We start from the raw sequence: 19011 nt of genomic DNA, 5'->3' as shown, positions 1-19011 counted from the left end.
CGATATTCATGGGATTAGCGTGAATGAATATTATCCATATAAATAGTGCTGACTAGTTGATGCGCTGTAATTTCGGTGTGGCGTGAGGCATATCAAACGAAGAAAACGGCGGCCGCTGCGTGCTCGCGGCAAAATTATAGAAATTACCTTAAATCCCGCCGAAATTACAGTCGTTCGATAACTTTTCCCCCCTCACGAGCGAATTATTTACATTAAATAGTAGATCATTATTCACGCTACATGGTGGAAAATAACGGCTTGCTAAATCATTATGCAGATCATCGAACATAATTAAACGCGACTGCCCGCATCCACATAATTAATCATACTCAGTAATCAGGTTCATCGTGTATTACATTATGTACGTTTAGTGTGTCTCATGAATGTTCGCATGGCATTTACATCGTGGGTTAGTTAGTTACAACAAGTGTACATTACGTAGATGTAAATGTATTTTCCAAGTCGTTCGCGCGATCCCATTTCAGCACGAGTCGTTCGATCGATATATCTATTGATAAATTTATCCCCTGCATAATATACACGACGCTTGGCTTCGAAATTGTTTCGTTATCAAGCGGCCGTCGCGAAGCGATCGACGGCGAAGTAACAACAGGCTTGCGAATATCAACCGACGTAAACGCACAAATTGTCGTCCGGGCGGGCGACATTTGTTCTCACGCTAAGCGGAAGAGGAAAAAGGATCGGCCGCTGATAGAACAGACAAGATGAGAACGAGTAAGCTGCGCGGCCGCTCTTGACTCCCTCCCTCTATCCGCTTCGCGTAGATCGTGGTAGCTACTCGCGAAAGTACGTTTTGTACGCAGGCTGTCGAACATGACTAACAATGTAGACGGACTCGTTGCATGAATAACAAACCGGTGATGGGGCATTGGCTTGGGTTACAGGCGAGGCGCCACCAACCGAGTTGACATCAAGCGAGAATAGTTCCTCCTACATCATCGTCATTATCATCACTGTTTCCGCCTCTGCTTGCCTACTCATTGCCGCGCCCATAGTCTTTGCTACAATAAAGTCGAGAAAGAAGGCCCAGCGTGCTGGTAAATATGATATTATCATGTGTCCTTTCTCTCCTTTATTTCCCTAGGGCCGAATAAAGAGGAAAACCTGCAGGACGTCCTATTGGAAAAGGGCGACTTTCCGATGAATTATGTCTATACGTTCGCAGCGACTTCCGTCATCTTTTTTATCGTTAATGTCTTCATCATGTTGTGGTACATAGTACGAAAGCGAAATAAAGCTCGTAAGTTCACCGACCTAGATTACTTTAGCGCGATCACGCACTCCGAACTATAGAGGATCATCGCGCGCTGTTCACTTCAGCGTTTGACTACGGCCGCGCGCGCGCGCGGTAAGATGAGTTGCCGACCCAGTATCGAAACTTTGGCAGCGCGGCGTCTTACAATATCGATGAGAGGATAAGAGGGTGTGTCTCCCGTTGCATCGACTAACACCAGGTCAGCCGCAGAGACGGCCACATCTCCTAGGATGTTTTGAGGATATTAAAGTCAAACCGTATCTTATATACGCGGGGAAGAAAGATCGGTTGAATTAACGTAGCGATGAACGTATCGAACGTTTTGGTTGAGGAATGTGGAACTTCTGGTTCTCACCGAATTTGGAACTAAAAATTCGGTCTCCTTTGTCCGAAACACGTTTCGTTTGTCGCGTTAATTCAATGAAACTTTTCTTTCCGTGTGAGAATTACTTTAGGAAAAGATGGTTACTTGTATAACTATTAAGGTAGTTGGTCTGTTAAACAATTTTTTATTTTTAACTTCTATTTTTTATTTCTTCTAAATTACATTTAAGATTTTAATGAAAAACTGTTGTGACACTAATATAGAGACATAGATATATTTCAAAATTATTGACCATTTTGTTTTGAAAATACAGGAAATAGTAAATTTTCCATTTACAGCAGTATTATGCAATATTGCACGTGTCATGCATACATATTTAAATATTTATGTATCATTTTCCATTATGTGCGCACCTTTATTAGCTCAACTGACGTATAAATAAAACACACACATTAATAAGAATAGTAGAAAATAAATATACATCTCCGTGTTAGTAATATTGTATGTATATTTGTCTTAATTTCACTCAAAATTAACATTTATTACTTAGAAAGAAAGTTACAGGAAAGTACATATATCGGTAAATAATAAACTTATGAGCACTTTAATATCGGCAGTGAAAATCCGGCACTCTACGGACCAATTATCTGAAATTTTCATTCTTCGTATGCATCGTGCACGCAAATGAAAAGCACACATGTTGTTGTTGTTATGCGTAACAACTGTTACACGAAGAAAAGGAATCGAATCGATAATCGAATTGTCCCCCGCGCGGCCGTAGTCGCTCGTTCACGCCATCACACGCCATTCACACGTTCACCACGCATTTTCTTCACTTTGGCACAGGCATTAATAAGTCGCAGACTGCGGACATGTACGCACCGTCCACCGTCAACGGCGACACCATGACCGGTGAATTAAGTTCGATGTCGGACGAGAAGAGCGACGTTAACTTCGACGCTAACGATTACGTGGTCAGTGCCATCAGTCAGTATGTTCTTAGTAACAAGTAATTCCGGAGGGTAGGTTTGAGTTCTAGCAACACTTTTTCTGTTCTCCGACCTTCGCGTTTTTTGCTGATCTCTCGCTGGCTCCTTTTTCTCTCCCTCTCGCGATTCTTCTCAAAGCCGCGGTACGATTTATCTATCCTGATATAACGTGGTGCGGGTTGATATAACTCTCTGCTCGTATTAACGATACTTGCACTTCTTTCCACTCCGCTGACTTTCACGTATCCTCTAACCGACTGCACGCGGAAAAATAATTAACGACGTATATGTTAAGCGCACGTGATGCACTTCTACGTACTAACTATTCGAGAGATACGCGAGAATTGTTGTTTGCTTACAGTCAGTGAAATCTTTCGTCAGTAAGCGTGACTTTTGATTACTTTAAGCCGAGAGATTTTCTCTTTACTTTCTGCGAGAGCAGTGTCGACGCGATTTCGTGCTTTTCTCGCAGTCTCGCGGTTTCTTTTTGAGTTACAAAGCCCGGATTTGTTCATGATATACAGTCACATATTCATGTCATTACCTCATAATGACCATACGTCATCCGAGCACAGAGAATTCTACCTAAAGGTAACACCCTCAGGTAAATCAAACGCACGTGTCTCTCGGGCGCGCAAAGTAGCGTTAAACGACGAAAGCTGTCCGACACTCGCAAAATCTTGATTCTCCCAAGATTTCACATTGCAATCAATTCTCTTAACGGGACGAAGAAGTCTCCGAGGCTTTCGTATTCACCGTGAATACTCTCTCGCAGTAGTGTTAGCTTTCGCGTTACAATGGACGTAAGAGTAATATCGGAGTAACGAAATGACGGCTGGTAATATCGCAAAGCATCTTGCATTATTAACACGCTTCACTCCATTACTCATACTTTCATTGGCGATAAGATCTATGGTGTGAGAAGACGTCGACGCTTACATCGATATGTTACTTTACGAAGAGCGACGTGAAACCAAAAAAAAAAGGAAGGGAAACGAGCGGAAATTGTATGAAAAGTATTTTTTCACTTACATAAAATAAAATCGCGATGAATTGATTGGAACGGAAGGTAGATTCGATGTTGGTATCGATCGTGGTATTGGGATTCGTCGGGAACTTGCCGTCGTCGTCGACGTTACCGAGACTCGTTTCACGGCGATCCTGTTTGCGAGTGCACAAACAAGCGAACGTCGAGACGCAAGTCACGAATTAACGATCGTCGTTCACTCTGTTGCATGATAGGACGAGGGACGCAAAACCGCAGCTAGCACGTATTTAATAGATCAAACTATGCAGGATTTCGGGAAAGGTGGTTTAGAGATGCAGGTGCATCAGGGCACCCTCGGCCGTCGCAGCAATCACATGCAGACGTCGATGAACATGGACTCGCCGCCGCAGAGAACCACCGCCAGCGGGACTCTTTCGGGTATGTTTGCCATCAAGATCAACTTACAAGTCACACTTCAACTTGTATCTCTGACTTTATCGCTCGAGATTGCAATTGTTCGTAGCACTCTTTCAAAGTGATGTTATCGAAAAGTGAATACTTACATCGATCAATATTTATTACACTATTTTAGGTAGCAAGTGACTCACCTTGTACGATTCCCACAATAATTTTATACAGAAGAGACTCCATTAATATAATCCTATTTCCCAGGCATAGTGACATCGAAAATGTCCAATTAAGCGCATTTTCATTTCTGAATATTTGTGCATCATGACTTTGGAGCATCGTTGCCATCATGATACACGAATATTCGGACATAATCCGCCTGATTGGAAATTTTCAATGTAATTATACCTAGGGAATGCATTAATGGAGTTTTGGTGCGTCACGAATGTTTTCCTTAAATTACACGATTTTTACATAACTCATAATATTGAATAATCATAACGACAGGATCACATGTTATAATTCTACCGTTACAACTAGAGTCGCAATTGTCAACTTGTTGACGCGTTATGTATGATACTGAAGATTGAGTCCGGGGGGTGAGCATTGAGAAGAAAGCTTGACGTTTCTCGAATTTCCGCCAAGTCCACTCGAGTGACTTTACAACCGCCGGCGGTCGGAAGCGACATAAGAAACAATCGGAGGAGAGGGTGAGGCGGCGGTCCATCGAGTCGCGTCTAACGTTACTTCCACGTCACCTCGTCTAACGTTACAGTGTCGAAGTCGAGTTACATCGGCAACCCGAGCCCGGCGCCGCCTAACGACGTGAGTTTCTACAGCGTGGAGATGGACAACGGCCGTTACCTGGGCTACGACGGCAACCCGAGCCCGGCGCCGCCCTCTATCGGGGAGCCGACCGGCGGGCCTTACTACCCGTCGTCCCTGGGCTCGACCGGCCACATAATGGGACACGTCGCGGGTAGCACCGGCACGCTGACGCGCACCAGGACGCTGCCGCGCCCGGTGCCGCCGCCGGACGTCACCGTGATGACCGCCGGCACCAAGTCGCCGATACCGCCGTCGGTGCCGCCGCCGCCGGCCACGTTCGCCCGCGCCGTCAACCCCCACTCGCAACCGCCGCCGCCGCCGCCCCCGTGCCAGAGCCACCCGCTCTCGACGTTCACCGCGACGCCGACGTACTCCGACATCGACGGCCATCTTGTCTGAGGCTCGCCGATCTTCGGGCCCAGCTCGGTGCGCGGCAAGTACCGCGCGGTCGCTCAGGACGACGAGGACCAGCCGGTCACGGAGAGGAGCACGCGCCTGTAGACGAATCCTTCTCTGGGACTTGGATCGTCGGAGCGACGGCAGCTGACGGCCCGGCACTCATCATGCGCCTGAACAATCTCGAGGACTCTGTTTTGTGCGCGAGAAAGAAAGTGTGTAAATAGAGAGTGCGAGCGAAAGAGAGAATGTGTGTGTGCATGCGAGAAAGAGAACGAGGGTGGTGCACCGGTAAGTTCGCTGTAAACACGCCTTTCCCTTCCGCGGCTGCTTCCTACAGCGCGATTGAATTCTAAGTAGGGATATGTTGATCGACCGAGGAGCGAGCGACGGTAACAGCCTCCGAGGATGGTCCTACCGCTATCTTGCCTTCCCATCTTTCCCCGATTTCACTTGCTCTGTAGCTCTTCGTAGTCTTTGTCCGCTCGCCTTAGCGTTACTTCGTGCCCCGAAAGAGGAATCGATACGACGCGTCGAACGATCGAGAATCCAAATATTGACGCTGTCGGAAAGTAGGTACATATATATATATATTTTCTGTAAATACGCGCAATCAGACACACCCGCGGCAATAATTTCGTTCTTCGGTTGCTTCGGTTACTTCGCGCCGCCGATCGTGTATGCTGTCGCGTCGCAACGATTGCGTTTGGATATCACTATGCACGGTTGTGTCAAAGACGGTCGGCAAATCCGCGAAACATCTCTGAGGTATCCTTCGACCATGCGAAACGGAGATTTCAAGCTGCTCGCGAGCGTGTAATCGCGCGAGATAACGCGGTGATCGGCAGAGATATCGTTGATGCGAACGTTAGCTAATGTCACGGCTCGAAACTGGGAGAAATGAGAATATCGCACGCTCTTTGAGAGATCGGTGTTCTTGTGCTGCAGCGAAAGAAGAAATCCGTCGTTCGACGGATTGTCACCGGATATTGTATACAGTCGGCAGATTAAAATCGAATCCAATAGGAAAATGTATTTCCCGAGAATTATTGAAATAAAGACGAACTTATGCAAGAAACGTTAAATAAATTTTTCGAAGCATTTATTATAAATCTTTTTAAACTGTTACTTGATAATATAATATTCCTAAATATTAAAATCATAATGTAGAAATATTATTTTTAATATTTCGGTCAAATATTGTAAGCGATAACATTGTATACAATATTGAAAGCTATATATTTGAAAACGTTACATATAAAATATCATTCTAATAACATTGTGTCAATGATTCTTTGCTTACTAAGAATTCTCCTATCGGATACGAGAAACGTTGCGAAACTCATCGAAAAAACAAATGTCGCAATCTTTATGATTTGCCGACTGTACTCTCCAAGTTTCTTGGAGTGAAATTTTACTCGAAAAACAAAGTCAGCTTAAATTCGAATGATTGTTGAACGGCTCCTAAAGCAATAGCCCAATGAGCGTTCACCCAACTATTGTGTTTCTTGAATATAGTCAAATTCACTCTGATCGATTGAAACTCGTACGGAATCGGAATCCTCTCTAAGCTTGACTGAAACGTTCGTTAATAATAATAACCGCTTCGTTTTCCCTCATCGTCTCGTGTGAAATTTCACTCCGGGAAATTCCAAAAGTAAGGAAATACACATCGCAAAATGATACGGATCAGCCGGATACGCGCGCAATATATCGCGAGTCTCATTCATCTGTCTTCCAAGTCGCAGACTGACATTGGTTATCCGAGTTCCGAGGCGTATATCGGTATCGCCGTTTCCGTATTGCGCACTGATTACCGCACGATCTCACTGATATTGATTTCCGAGATAGCAGTTAATAATCGCGCGCGCGTGATAGCCCCTTTAATATAGTAGAGCTCGCAGCTTCGCAGGAGTGGGCATATCCGTCATGACCGTCCATTGTTTACTTTCGCGTCGGCTTATCCCGACGATTCGAGGCGAGACAATCGTTATTACAAGGAGAAGAGGAACGCGCGTCGTAGAGAGCGCGCGCGGCGACTTCTTTCCCCACCCTCCCCCGTGTCGTTTACGACGCTATTTGAGTTAACGGCGTCTCTCCTTGAACGCGGCATCGCTGTTAGATGGCCGAGTTTAGCGCTAAATGTGCCACGGTCCGCTCGCGACATTCTCCTCTCGGTGACGCTTGATGCTGGATAGTCACACTTTGCGCTAAATGACGAGTCCGCCTCTTTCGCAAGGTGCTCAGGAAAGCCTGAAGCCAATCGTCTTTCACGGGAGGGAAGATCGTGATCCTCGCGATAATTGCGAGGCGGCTGCTATGTACACATCCTCGGGAAGGAACGAAATTGTATCTCCTCGCGGTAAACGCTACGGTAAATTCTCCCACTTACACTGCCTCGACACTTTAAGATGACTTAGCGACTTGTCCTCCCAGTGTTTCCGCAAACGTGAAAATCCCTCGCTAATTTATTCTCATGACTCTTGTAAAGCGTCAATCCCCAATTCAGACACTCGACTGCCACCTTCCGATCGAGCTCAGGCTGTCCTACATGTGAGCAAGAATCATACGTGCCGCGTCGAATCGAAAAGGTTACACGCACCGAGTTGCAGCGTAAACGCATTTGCATATCATAACTCGCGCGTTGCACTTTAATTATCCCCCCGACCACCTGCGTTGCTTATGTTGCGTGCGTTGCGTTGTCCCTCGAGTAACTTGTGTGACTTACGAAAATGTGGAAAAAAACGACACGTTGTCGTACGTAGAGAGAACGGAGTCTTCACTGCCGAACCCGAAGTCAATACTGTAGGTAGTCCATTGACCGGTGTGTTATTGTCCGTATACCTTTATCCTTTACACACAACACACACATACGCACGCACACAAATATACGTACAAACACATTGAATCATCCGTCGTGTTACGCTCCTACGACGTTAATCGGTGTGAGACGAAACACATACGCTCGGTCGCACGTTAATACGTACGTTAAAAATGCGTTTGTGTTTTACTGGTAATTTCGGCTTTCTCGGAGATCCTGCGAGCCTTTACGTTCGCCGCGCGCACGCGAGCGACGGATCGACAGCTCGTGCATGTTAAGCGCGCTCCCTCCCACGATCGTGCGAAAATCGAGGGAGCGTGCCGCTTTTTACATTTTCTCGGGCGAAATTTTACTCGAAATGCTCGGAGTAACAGCCGCTCGATTCGAGTTATTTTTCGCTTTTCGCGTAGGATGAATTCGAATGATCGAGTTTATCCTTGCTCGACGTTGAAGAGCGAATCCGATGCGTCTCACTGTCGGATGAGTTGCAACACTCGCTCTCGTACGGAATCAGAATTTATCCTAAGTTCGAGCGGCAGTATTTCCAGCGGAATCTTCGCACGTTTCGAAACTTCGTTCCGGGAAATTGGGAGAGCTCAATGAGGCGACGGTTCGACGATTCGAGACGAGGACGCGGGAGGTGTGATGGAGATGATGGCGTAACATAATCAGCGAGAGAGAAAGAGAAAGAGAGAGAATGAGATTCGTGCGAGGAGAGAAAAATGTGCGAGAACGGGGGAGCCATACCAGTGAATATCTTGGCGTAGTGATATCTTGAACAAAGACAATAGTACGTAAGTTTAATTGCTACGATGGTTTTTAGTTTTTAGAATGAAAAGAGGACACACACTCTCTGCCGGCGCGACGGCCGTGTCGGGGGAGCCGCGCGCACGTGAGAGGATTCGCATCGAGGGCGGCTGTATGCGGATTCGCGCGGATAGCTCGTAGCTCGACTAAATGTTCATACATATACATATATTTTTGCATTTATTTCCATTACGATTATGATTAAAACCATGTAAATAGTGCGATACGTCTCAATGTTTCACACGGTCGAGAGAGGGAGAGAGAATGGGAGAGCGTGGGAGAGAGAGGGCGAGAACGAGAGAGAGAAAGAGAGAAAAAGAGAGAGAGCGAGCGAGCGAGCGAGAAAAATTACGAAAAAAAGAGAGAAAAATGCGAAACGAAGTAATTCAAATGGATCATATGAGGGTCTCACTTATACCTAGGCTATAAACGAAGTACGCTAGATGGTATAACACACGCTGTATATCCGAGAAGAAAGAAGGAGCGAGGACGCGAAAGAGGGAAAAAAGAGAAAAAAAAACTAACAAAATAACAAAAAGAAAGAATTATCCCGGTTATATATTGGACGAGACGTCTTTCCGTTCGTCGAAAGCCTAAGTAGTCAGCGTATATATTTTTGAAAACGACGACGAAACTCGATGCGTTTGGCCTACTGAGAGGAGGTATTATTACGAGGGAGTCATGTAACGCACGAAGCGTCCGCGCCGGCGGTAAAGGGCTGTGACAATGAAGTGCAGGTCCCAGCGGCTGTGGCCGCGTCGTCGTGTCGCCCTCATCACGATCTTGATCTCGCGCTTGTTCGGCTCGGTTTTTGCGTCCTTTTCGTACGTAACGTCACATCGCATCGCCGATAAACAATCGTGTGTAATTATAGTGCATTTCACCGCGATTAATTGCAACGACAACTATGATTTCTCGACCTATATACTTGAGATTTATTGCTCGCCCGAGATTGCGGGCGGAGGGCTCTATCGAGTCAAGTTTCCTCCGTGTGCGTGCGATCGTTGGGAGAAAAAACACGAGAGACAGGACGAGAGAACGAGAGATTCGGCAGCGACGCGACGAGACTCGCGGAATCTGCCTGCGCTTCACCCTGCGGAGGAATTGTTCGTGTAGGAGACAATTAATACTTTACCCGCCCGGCGGTCACGTGCGTTCCATGCTCGGGAGATTGTTTGAAAGTTTTATGGATAACGTTTTCCGTAGCGTACGCGTATTGTTGTTTCAATTACAGCGATTATTTGTTACAATTACGGTAGATTCTACGAAAGCTTGAGGGAGGAAAAAGGGAGAAACAGAGAAATAAATAAATAAATAAATAAAAATGGTGAAAGGGAAAGAGAGATAGAAAGGTCGAAAGAAAGAGAGGAAGAGAGAGATAGAGAGGGAGAGAGAGAGAGAGAGGGAGAGAAAGAAACAGAGACGTGTATTGTTAACCGCCGTTGTGTATGGAGCCGCACAGTTCGGCTTAGACTGATGATAAGAAATTCACGTATGCTCAATTAGAGAACATGTTCGCGCATAATTAAGAGTTCTATTTACATATACATGTTTTATATTTGTAATTAAACAAATCACATCTATACTTAATATTACCTGAAGATTATTAGATTTATGTAATCTCCAAAGTATTTGCTCATCAAAGTGCTAGGCATGTTAGACGGACCGCTATTCGTCCAAAATGGTACCTTGGAGATGGACATACCATCTAAACAGTACGATATTTGATATTTTACATAATAATAACTCGTATAAAATTCCGTTGATTACTCTAAGACATAGTCAATCCTAATTATACAATCATTAAGGATACGGAGGAAGGAAATCAATTAATCGTTTTACATGTATATATATACATACATATATATATATATATATATATATATATATATATATATATACGTATACAATATGTACATAGCACTTAGATAGACACGAAAGGAAAAAAAAAAAGAAAGAATGAAATACCTAACGAATTATATCAAACTACGAAGAGAAACACAAAACGAATCGAGAGCTTTTGTACTAGGTGTATATTGATATTATATTCACTTTGTATCGTTCTTTTTATCGGCGATTATATCGATAAATAGGGATTAGCGACAGCGCCATTGTGTTTTCTAAAAATCGCGGAGAGAACGTTCAACGACACGTACACACACACACACACACACATCCATACACACACACGCGTCGCGAGCGAATCGTCGAGGGTGAATCGAAGGGAGTAATAGATAAAGAAAAAAATGAAGAGAAACGAAGAAACGATAAGATATCAGGACTAAAGGAGGAGCGCCGAGGGCGCGACGCCGCGAAATTATCCGTTCCAAAATTGATATCGCCAGTGTTCCACATCGCGTCTTCGCGTCGCACCGACTTTTCATACGATCCCCCTCCCGCGAGGGATCCTTTTTACGTGACCAGGCTTCTACTTTTTCACACGTAGAGACATAATTTTTAACCCTTTGTGCCGTGAGCGTTGCGCCAATTACGAAAGTATGTTGTACTCTACTCCCCTTTCGAAGGTACGTAACTATATTACGCCGCGACTGGTCTAAATGTTGCTTCCGTTTTATGTGCCAATCGATTGATGTTCTTCGACGTGTGTAAAATACCGTACGATGTTAAACAAAGAACATAAGAAATAAAAACAAAAAGAAGAGAGAGAGTGTGTGTGGAGGATCGAGAAGCAAAGAGCAAAGAACCCGACGCCGGTCGACGACCGTTCGAGATTTCTACGAAGCGCGGCCGGCGCTGTTTCTCGAGTAGAAGAAAAAGGAAGAAGAAACGAAAGAAAGAAGACGCAGAAGAAGAAGGAGAAGATGATGAGGCGAAAAGGAGACAAAAAGAAAACGCGAATAAAAGCGGAAAAAAGGAAAAGCTCTCTGATCGGATACGGTGTAACATAATTGAATGCCCACGATTACTGATTAATGTACATATACATAGTATTTTTACATTCTAATTCTAAATTACATTTCCAATTCTAAATGGTATATACACGCACACTCATTCACACAACGCGCGCACATACACACAAACATATGCAACATCCACACCATACACATCAGTCACACACATACGCACAGATACACACACCCTGTGAGCTTCGCTTCGTCGTCTGTGTATCGATCGCAATGTCGTTCAGTCCCGTCATCGGTCCTGTCGAGCGTGTATCTCGTACAAAAGTACATTTACACGAAGCAGCGGTTATTGCTCAGCAGCATCCTCTTCTCTGTTGACTCCCCGTACACGTATACCCGCAATAAATAAACAAATATATACACACACATCATGCACGAAATATACGAACACGCTGCTGCACGACATTCAACAAATACATGCCTTGTGCCTTCGCCGCACCACGTTACTTAAAACGTAATAATGTAAGACGGAACGAAGAGACTCTTTAACGCGATGCATTTAACTCTTTACGCATTTTGCGATTGTTTTGAGATGCACTCGTGCGATTTATTACCGGGAACTCTGTGTTTCGGCGCCGAAATTTCCCGACGGACGTCGTCGGAGCGTCGATGCCACTTTGACGAACGCTCTCTCGAGGTCGCCCACGAAACACCAATCGACGTAAACGCCGTGTTGATTTTTTTTCGTTTAAAACATTTTTTTAACGCGACTTCACTCACTTGCATTTTACGATCACCATAGCACCGTTAGCGCGAGATCCCACGGAAGTCAAACGGCGTGATTCCTTTCCCAACAACTGCCAGTATTTTCTAATTCGATGGAACGAGGTGCAAATGGGGTTTAATACGTGGATACACAGAGGCGGAGCTAAGCTTAACACGCTAGTCCTTAATTTAAAACCAAAGTAAAGCAACATTGTGTAGCGTTTAAGAATCTCTATTATGTATACACACCTGTGTGTCTATACAGACATAATTATAATTAACGATTCAATCATTGTAATTAGGTAAACGACTAACCGATAAGCAAATAGGTAAAAATAAGCCACTCATTATGTGTATCATCTCTTGTTTTCTCTCCCCCATTCATAATTTTTCACTACACAATTAACAACATTTTACCTAGGAGCCTTTCGTCAAGCTAGGATTATTCTGTATCTGTATTCTGTATATTGTTTTCTATTGCGACTATTAAAACTGATTGTCAACTTATAAATCTCGGTCTCTGTTGCACTCCCGCCGCACAATCCTCCAACGTCCTGTACGATATCCTCAATATAGGATCAAACAGCGGACTTCTGATTAACAAGTAAGAGAATAGAATCCGAGAACTGAAGAATTGGGGATCGAAGTACTTAATTCGAATCGGAATTGGAACTAGAATTGGAAGATTGGAAAAGGATCGGGATTAAAAGACACAAACAACTCATTCCAGGAGATTTTGATCGTTCTACAAAGGATATACAACACCGTTTTTTATTCTTTCGCAAATTTTTTAATCTTTTTTTTATCACCGGGTAGAATAAAAGAAAATGAAGAGCCTTGTAATCATATGTCAATGTATATTTTTCCTTTTTGTATAGCACAGAAGATAACAATTACTATTGTATTACATTTGTCGTCATTCTGGACATAGAGGATGATAATGACGATGATCGTAATAATAATGATGATGATGATGATGATGATAATGATGATAATGTCGAACAATTATGATAGAAACGAAGTACTAGATAGATTTTAATGGAAATACATCTCTTAGACATTACATTCGGTTGCGATTCGGTTCAAATCTGGTTTCTCCTTCGTGAAAGAGACAAACAAGATCACTTGTCGAAATCAGTTTAACAGCATGTTTTTTATTTATTACTAGACTGCTCAGTCTTGATGCAACTTATTTACTCGCGATCTACGTTGCGTACAATTGTTCACAAGTGATTTCACGTAATCGCACGTAAAAACAACTCTCATTATGCGTAATTTAAAAGCACGATGTCTGAAACTGGAAAGAAAGAAACTAGAAAGATTTGCAGTTTGTCATCGCAATTACACGCATTCGCAGGCAACGGTGAAATCAGATTATCGATATCAAGAAATCATTATGATTACGAGTCCTAGTTTCGCTACTAATTCTAAGTCGTGCAAATTATAGAGACGAGAATTTCGACCGAAGAATATCTCTTGTCACCTTAGAATTTCGTGAGACGGGATATTTCCGTAGATTCGAACGAGTCCGTTCGTAACGAGATCACACGCGAAGTTCGTGTGATTCGCGAAGAAAATAAATCGACAATAGCATTTGCACACGATCTGATTCCCTAATTGCACATTTGAAAAGAAAAAGGACGCGAGCACGTCTCTTATTTTATTTTTTTTTTGTTTTTCCATGTCCTTTCCACCTCTCCTATAGAAACCGCAATTTTCTACAGTCTGAAGCGTTTATTTTCTCTCTCTCTTTCTCGCGCGCGCGCGACGATTGTTCGGAAAAAAAATGAAAAACCTCACCGGGTCTCGCTAGAATTCTGTACATCAATGAAACAATCGCTCGCTACTCGTGATCATCGACATGAACTCAATCAGTATCGACAGGTACCATGCTGTGTGATATATCTCAGTATGCAGGATATAGTTTAAAATAAATACGGATCTCCTATGTTCTAACGCTCATTGATCGGCAGAGTATATCGATTAGTTGTTACGATGTAACTTACAAAGTATATTTGCAAATCTATCCAAGTGTGTACCCCTCCGCCTGCAGACGAGGAGGAAAGAGGTACCTTGCGACGAGAGCGGCGCAATTTACAAATTGTACACGTACTAAGTACAATTGCGGGGATCGGTCTGCCGGAGGGGAGTGTCCGACGCTTGAGAATTTTAGCCGTTTCATCAGGATTACAACGAACGCTACTGGAAGATCTCGAACTGAACTTCGGTGTTGGCATTCTTTAGAAAAGCGCGGAAGTTACCTGATATATTTACAACGCGAGATAAGCCTTAAAGTTGGCGAAGGAAACGCCCTTAACGCAGTTAATAATACGTAAAAAAAAAAAGAAAAAGAGAAAACGTGAAAAGTACACATTATCACGCACAGCCAATAGTTTGAGTAAATCTATCGTAATTTTTCGCGACGAATAACGTTCGAACGGAAAGTTCGTTAAGTTCATTGCGCACTTGAAGCGTCTTGATTCTCAACTGATACTGATCTTCGTTTCCCTCTCACTCTTTCAGATAAATACCAAAAACCTTGGTAACCGCAAGAGACGCAATCTTGATACTCTCATCGATAATTCGTCAATAGGCTTCTGTGGTGTTTTCATTACTTCTCATTATTTGATCGCTTTGTATTTTACTTGACGACACACTTGTCAATACACTCATACGAAAATATCACTTAAAACTCTAACAGCTACTACACACAATCGCCCACTTTTTCCTGCCTTCTTCAGGGACAGCCAATCGTGAGATAATCGCTCGCCAACGCCAGATTTAATCTCTACGGTACTCAAACTGTTGACCAACGGTGTGTGATGCACTACCAGATAAACGCCTAATAAGCCTGCAGAAGCCCTAATTACACTCGGCGATAGGCTAACTCATAAAGAGAGGAGAATCGAAAAATAAAACAGCAATCGAAAGCGCCTTACAACGTAAAAAAATCACAGTTCCGTTTAAAAATCTAGGTTCGTATGTATATTATGTATATATATATGTATAAGCGGTATTAAATAGTTGTACTATTTACAATCTCGGAAGGCCTCGCGCGACCTATCGACCCACACGCACACGCTCTAGTAATTATAGTCAATTAATAAGTACTCTCGGTCTCGGCACCGCTCGAGAGCCATCGGTTCTATCTACGATCTAGAGAGAGAATATAGTTAATAATAACACTTATATAAAATGACGTGCGCGCGCTCCACACGCTCGTGCTCGCACACACTCGAGTGAATACGATATTTTTGATCCGGTACTTTGACATGGGTGAGGTTCGCGCTCTCGTGGTAAGGTAAAAGACGACAACAGAGGTGCGGCCTCTTATATTATCTCGTATTTATCATGTCCGATCGATCGGTCACGAGGAGGGTGTCTTCAGCCTTATCACCGTGACGCAATTGTCGTCAACAGGCGCAACCCCGTGAGATGCGGAGAAAGAGGAACGCTTTGATTGTGAATGTACCGCGTATGTAATATGCGTGTATATGATGGCGCTCGCAAGTAAACATCTTGCGCGTATAAAAGTTTGTCTCTCTTCTTGAATAATTCGCTATCGCTCGCAGAGAATCTGAAGTCTCTTTCCTATCTATGCGACGGAACGCGCGACGGTCGTCCTTCTCGCGACGACGATACACGGTGGTGACCTCGGTGATTGGCACGAGATTGGCGATACCGACAATCGCGCTATATCGAAATCGGAAACTCGAGCTCTAAGAGGATGGATCGCGCCGCCGCCGATCGCGAAAGTGATCCGAGTCACGAGAATAAGTATGAGAAAATTCTTCTTAATTGTACCTGTGCGCACGCAAGGCGCTTGTTTAACATTTTATCGGCACGGAAAACAAAATAAAGGCGATAAAGGTAAGTAAGAGATATTCCGAACACACTTTGTCGTATCGTTAGAGAGTATCTTTCGCACACGCGAAAGCAATTACCCCAACGGGAACCTACGATTTGGGCCACTCCAGCGATCGCCGATACGATTTTGCATTTTTATGTTTTATAATCATTGTTGTTCTTTTCTTCCACTCTTTTTTTTTTTAATTCGTAACACATACCTCGTTTTCTCATCGGAGTATACGTCGCCGAGAAAGCGCGGTACAATGTCAGCACAATGAGAGAAGTCATCCGACACGTATCTTGAAACTCGCGTCTTCGTAATAACGAGATAACGAGGTGAACTGAAAAAAACGTTGACGATTCGTCGGGAATAGACGACTTGGCAAAAATGCGAAGTCGAATCCAAAATACTTTTCCGCGAATGCCACAAGCCATCAAATAATCGATACGCTGCAATCGCAATCGTGGGCTCTCGAACGCGAAAAGTCGGGAAGCGCCCTCGGAGAGCAATCAATCCGAAAGGAAAATAAAAATACACTTCGTCGCAATGCTCGCATGTAACACCGCGTGCTGCGAAATGGACGCCGTCGCGCCGGTCGAGGACCATTGCCGTCGAATACACCGTTAACATACATGATCGAGATCGCACAACTAATGGGAAACGCCAACAAAGACAGCGGACTTAACGACTACTGTTTAAAGATATGAATCGGTCTTACAGTGTAATATTTTCCTGTAATAGCTTCGACAAACATCCGCCCGGATAACATTAAACTCTTGTCCACAATCTTGTTAAAACGTAGTAATAAAACGCCATAAATAAATTGACCAATCACGGTCAATTATTCTTTTAATAAACGATTGTAATTGGTCAATTTGCTTATGTCTTAAAGTAAAGTTATGGACAAGAGATAAGACATCTTAAGACGTCGTAAGTCGCCCTAAAACGGTGTTTACAATAAGTGTAGTATACCTTAAGCCGTAAAAAATTCACCAATCGCAGTCGAATGTGAAAAGAATAATCGATTGATTGATCAATTTCTTACGGTTTAACCCTTCGACCGCATTATGGGTCAGATGGACCTGGTGAGTTGTGCCTGAAGAACGAAATGCGTCGAAAATTCGAATTTTTTTAAATAACTTAAAATTTGATTTTCTATGGATAATCAAACATTAAAATAGAAAAGTTACACTTTATTCTAAAATTTTATTCGTTTCTTTCTTTTTACAGCTTTTCAAATATGTAGTTTAAAAAATCGCTAATATAACCCTGTTTGTGGCGCGAGCGACCTTTTAGAATGTATGGTCGAAGGATTAATGCTTGCTACACCTATTATAGACACCGCTTAAGATGTCGTAAAGACGTCTTTTAGACAATAAGACATCTAAAGGACATCTTTAAGATGTCTTTCAGATATACATGTTGTTTGGGCACTTTCTCTTTCTCTTTGTCTCTCTCGTGCTTCGGACGCTCGATATACACCCGTCACTTTTACGTACGATTACGACCCGCTATCGATCCCGGCTCTCACCCCTAAAACTTTAACGGCCGCCCTTAACATGCGACTGGCACTGTGCCTTGTTGTACACATATATACACATCATATTCGATAAAATTAACAAGACATATGAATCGCGACTCGTGATTCATCTTCCGTCTCGACGTCTCTACGGCTTTCTCTTTTAAGACTAACTTACACTCTTACATAACGTCATATCGATTACTATGTACATTGATTATCTTTCGATCAAGTACCAAAGTATCGTTTGCTTCTATGGAGCTACATCTGTGTACGTTTTCAATGTGTGTACGAGTCTGTGTACGAGTGTGCCTGTGCGTGTGTGTATATGTGTCATTAGCAAAAGAATCCGTCCTTTTCAACAGGACACGATAATCTTCGTCATTCACGAACGCAGGAAGTCGCAGGAGACGCGAGACAGTCGCATTCACGGCTCGCTCGCGACCAGTCTCTCGCGCAGACTCTCCCAAGTGTTAATTATTAATTAGTAGTTATCGCGCGTCGGTCACACACGCACATACACACGCATACTGGCACAGAAAACAGAAACTTTGTGCGATGGATGATACGCGAGAACACAGCGGCCTTCGAGAGTCGGAGAAGTGCGTCTTCTGAATCGCGCGTTTAGCACTGAACACGGCCGCCCCTGTTCAGCCAATTTCCAATAATACCGAATCCAATTTTCCCAATTAATATCGAATAAAATATCGCGCACGGCAGATCTTCGTGCGCGAAACGAACGAAGCTCGGGATAGGGCGGCCGCGTTTAACGCATTAATCAGCACGATCAGAACGCGAACCTTGGATGCATTTTGCTGAACTTTCTTAAATATTTCTGTAACTTTCTCTATATATATGTGTACATTTTTATATGTATAGCATGACTTACATGTTGTAAATGAGAATGTATTGTGTATGTATGTGTGTGTGTGTACGCACGTGCTCATATGTATGTGTGTATATGAATATATATATAACAAGAGTCACTCTCGGAGAATAATAATTCTCGCGTAGAAGCGACACGTTTCTCAAAAGTCATCCCGGGAAAAGATTTTTCTTTTTAAAATTATATATAGAATATGCCCATATATAAAAATATATTATTATACATGATTATATATACAATTATATATATATATATATAATTATATATAATTATTATATATATATATATA

At 43.3% G+C, this 19011-nt stretch overlaps 1 protein-coding gene across 1 annotated transcript in view; it reads left to right on the top strand.

Moving 5' to 3' along the window:
- The window catches only part of LOC106743825 (nephrin), an 84485-nt gene extending 79272 nt beyond the window's left edge, over positions 1–5213 (top strand). The window contains exons 15-18 of the mRNA XM_014618036.1: positions 1106–1261; positions 2448–2575; positions 3833–4016; positions 4762–5213. Of these exons, the coding sequence (XP_014473522.1) occupies positions 1106–1261; positions 2448–2575; positions 3833–4016; positions 4762–5213 (920 nt within the window). The remainder of the gene's footprint in view (positions 1–1105; positions 1262–2447; positions 2576–3832; positions 4017–4761) is intronic.
- The last annotated feature ends 13798 nt before the right edge of the window (positions 5214–19011 follow it).

Source organism: Dinoponera quadriceps, unplaced genomic scaffold (assembly GCF_001313825.1).
Source record: "Dinoponera quadriceps isolate SergipeBrazil2010 unplaced genomic scaffold, ASM131382v1 scaffold1153, whole genome shotgun sequence".
In the NCBI taxonomy this organism is placed as follows: domain Eukaryota; kingdom Metazoa; phylum Arthropoda; class Insecta; order Hymenoptera; family Formicidae; genus Dinoponera; species Dinoponera quadriceps.
This window is presented reverse-complemented; position numbering and strand designations above follow the sequence as displayed.